We start from the raw sequence: 3,294 nt of genomic DNA, 5'->3' as shown, positions 1-3,294 counted from the left end.
GGTAGGTTTTCTTCAAAGAACACTTCAAATGCCGCAAAGTAAGTCAACATCTGTTGGAAGTAAAAGGAATAAAGAAGTTACACTGAGATAAAGGCCGATAACACAGTGGTGATAAGCGATGTTTTGTGTCGTATTGTGTAATAGTGTGTGTGTGTGTGTGTGTGTGTGTGTGTGTGTGTGTGTGTGTGTGTGTGTAGGTACTCACAAGGCTGTGGTCCACTCGGAAGAAGGCCATCTGACAGGGCTTGTTCAACAGGTTGGCAAAAGCTATGAAGGCATCTGCAGTGTCCAGGTTAAGGATCAACACTGCTGCAATGAACGACATCCCCTGTACCTGAACACAGACAGACACCACTGGTGTTGAGAGACACTTAGCATATTAGCATCGTTACACAGACAGATACCACTGGTGTGAGGGACACTTAGCATATTAGCATTGTTATGTACGTGAACTTATAATGCTATGGGTTCAGAGTTACTGTGCATTTGTATTACACTTTTACATGAAACCTCATACTGTTGCCCAGTAATGGTTGCAGATGTACCAGTCTTGAAAGCATTATGGCAATGGACTTTTTCATTAACCTTTATTGAAATATATTTGTACATCAGTGGTTGATTACAGCAGCAGTGGTGCACGTGTACGCAGCGTAAGTTGTCTTTGTGTTTCTCCGTTTCAATTTCAGAATAAGAGCGCTACAGTAAACCACCATTTCCTGCTCTTGCACTTCCGACATTTTTTTGTTCTAAATGAAAAGAAAACGATTCGCTCGCAAAATGTTTGCGTTGCGCCGTGTTCAATGTGTGTTCAATGTGTGTTCAATGTGTGGTCAATGTGTGTTCAATGTGTGTTCAATGTGTGTTCAATGCTCGTTGTAGAGGGAAGACGTGGACAAACACTTTGAGATTTAAACGATCTGAGGACACCGTGGGAAAAGCATTCAGACCAGGTGGACGACACAAAGGGAGAAGGGGAGGTGTAGAGAGTACTTACATAGCCCACGTCAGGTCTGTAGCAGGTGTACGCTCCCAGGATGCTGTGCAGCACATCGCAGTACGGCCCTCCCTGACGAAACACAGGTGGGGCGCAGTTACACTACCACACACTGGCAGTTAGACTACCACACACTGGCATGCCACACACATTCCCTATGTCCATTCTATTTATTCCCTATTTTTTATTAATGATCTATTATGTGTCTTTTTATCCCCCATACTCTTTTACGTTTTCATAGCAGCAAGAACTTGCAATAAAGAACTTCAACTAACCAGTAGACTACCACACACTGACATGAACCCTCCACACAATTACCACAGTACATGGTACAAGCACCCCCCCCTCCCCCCTCCACACACACACACACACACACACACACACACACACACACACACACACACACACACACACACACACACACACACACACCCACACACCCACACACCCACACACCCACACACCCACACACACCAACAACTGGCCTTGAGGACTGGGGCACTGCTAGGATTTGGAAACCATGAGGTTTGCTTCATTTCCTTGTCCAACACATCCACTGATGGTAGCAGGTGGTTGTCCTGCCACCTATACTCACTCACCTGCTGGAAGATACAGAGGTGGGGGAAGGTTCTAGAGATGTCCAACTTGATCAGCTCCAGACTGGCCTCCCGGTCTGCTAGAGACGACCCCGCATCTGGACACCCGAGAGAGGGACAGACACGTGTAAGAAGAGGCTGGAGTCACATGTGACAGTCTGATCATTTGGTCCTCATGTCGGGATCTGATGTAATGATCTGACTTTTCTTTTTCGAAAAATGTGAATACATTTCCGCGTTGTTGAAAATCAATGACACATCGCTAGTCAACCAGGGAAGAAATAAAAGGAGATCTAGAAGAGAGAGGATAGGAGGGTCAGAGAACAGAGGAAGGAGAAGTGATCTTGCTCTACCTTGACTCTCTGTGGCCGGCATGGACTTCCACTTCTCTCTAGCCCGGGACAAGCAGATGTTGTACAACTCTGTGGGAAGGAATGTTACAACCTTAGAGCCGTTACAATACACACACACGCACACACACTCACACACACATACAGACGTACGCACACACACACACGCACGCATGCATGCACGCACGCACGCATGCACGCACGCACACACACAGATGCACACACATGCACGCACGACACAAATACGCACGCACACACACACAGGGACAGACACACACAGACAGACAGACAGACAGACACACACACGCACACAGACACACAGACAAACAGACATACACACACACGCGCCGTGAGGATTCAGCTTTTAGATGATTGTCCATCAAGTCTCACACATTCTCCAGGTCTCTCCTCTGTTGTCCGACAGGTGTGTGTGTGTGTGTGTGTGAGTGAGTCTACAGCGTCTGAGTGGTGCTGTGCTTATCTAGCAGCCTTTTCCCTCCAAGCCTCTCCGCTGCCCTCTAGTGGTGAATCATGTCATCCACATAACTGCTACTTCTCCATAACACAGTGCCGTTCACAACCTTGGACCGTGTGCAACACCACCTCAGTAAGGAAGGAAGGTGTTCTACCTGAACCAGAGAGGTGTGACTCATCTGCAGGTCAGTGTAGAAACCAGAGTATTAAAGTCATTGTGTGTATGATGCGACTAAATTCTGGCAACCGTAATTGGATACTGTGAGAAATGAAGAGACAACTGGGGTAGGTAGGACACTAGTTATGGATAAGCAGCTCATTATATTCATATTGGTATTGAGGTATTGAGAATAGCTGAGGCGTGGTATGGTGTCAGCATGCAGCAGTGATCAGGGGTGATCAGAAGGTCATGAGTTAAAAATCCAACCTAGGGAACACCACCACCACCACTGAGTGTGCCCTTGAGTAAGACACTCAGCCCCTAAATTACTCCAGGGAGACTGGTCCCTGGAAATCTCTGATGGTAAGTCGTGAGTTTAGAATTATAATCTCCATTTAGGGTAGTTCAGAGATATTGAGCGTCAAAGTTTTTACATTCCATTATGTTTTGTGAGATGGAACCTTTGTATTTTATGAATTACTAACTAAAAAATGTCAACATTTTAAAAAATAACACCACACAGGCATTAATAAACACCTAATGGATCAGATTATGTAAAAAACTCAATAAAAAACTCAATTTTGACAAAAATGGAGATAGAACCTTATGATTCTAACGTCACGAAGTGTCTTTGGGTAAAAAGCGGTTGCGGCTGCTTCAACGGTTCAGATGTAGATGTGATGGTGAGCTGGCTCTGCGGTACAGAGAGACGCTGGGCTC

At 45.8% G+C, this 3,294-nt stretch overlaps 1 protein-coding gene across 1 annotated transcript in view; it reads right to left on the bottom strand.

Annotated features, from left to right (window-relative positions):
• Positions 1-5: 5 nt before the first annotated feature.
• Positions 6-3,294, bottom strand: part of LOC308175323 (TBC1 domain family member 14-like) — a gene marked incomplete at its 3' end in the record, with an annotated part of 9,460 nt that continues 6,171 nt past the window's right edge. Inside the window, exons 4-8 of the mRNA XM_080551006.1 lie at positions 1,944-2,012; positions 1,594-1,688; positions 995-1,066; positions 206-334; positions 6-50 (exon numbers count right to left, since the gene is read on the bottom strand). Of these exons, the coding sequence (XP_080407132.1) occupies positions 6-50; positions 206-334; positions 995-1,066; positions 1,594-1,688; positions 1,944-2,012 (410 nt within the window). The remainder of the gene's footprint in view (positions 51-205; positions 335-994; positions 1,067-1,593; positions 1,689-1,943; positions 2,013-3,294) is intronic.

This window comes from Nansenia antarctica (genome assembly GCF_963989245.1).
Source record: "Nansenia antarctica genome assembly, contig: SCAFFOLD_1102, whole genome shotgun sequence".
Lineage (NCBI taxonomy): Eukaryota > Metazoa > Chordata > Actinopteri > Argentiniformes > Microstomatidae > Nansenia > Nansenia antarctica.
The sequence above is the reverse complement of the archived record's forward strand: the minus strand, read 5'-3'. Positions and strand labels throughout refer to the sequence as shown.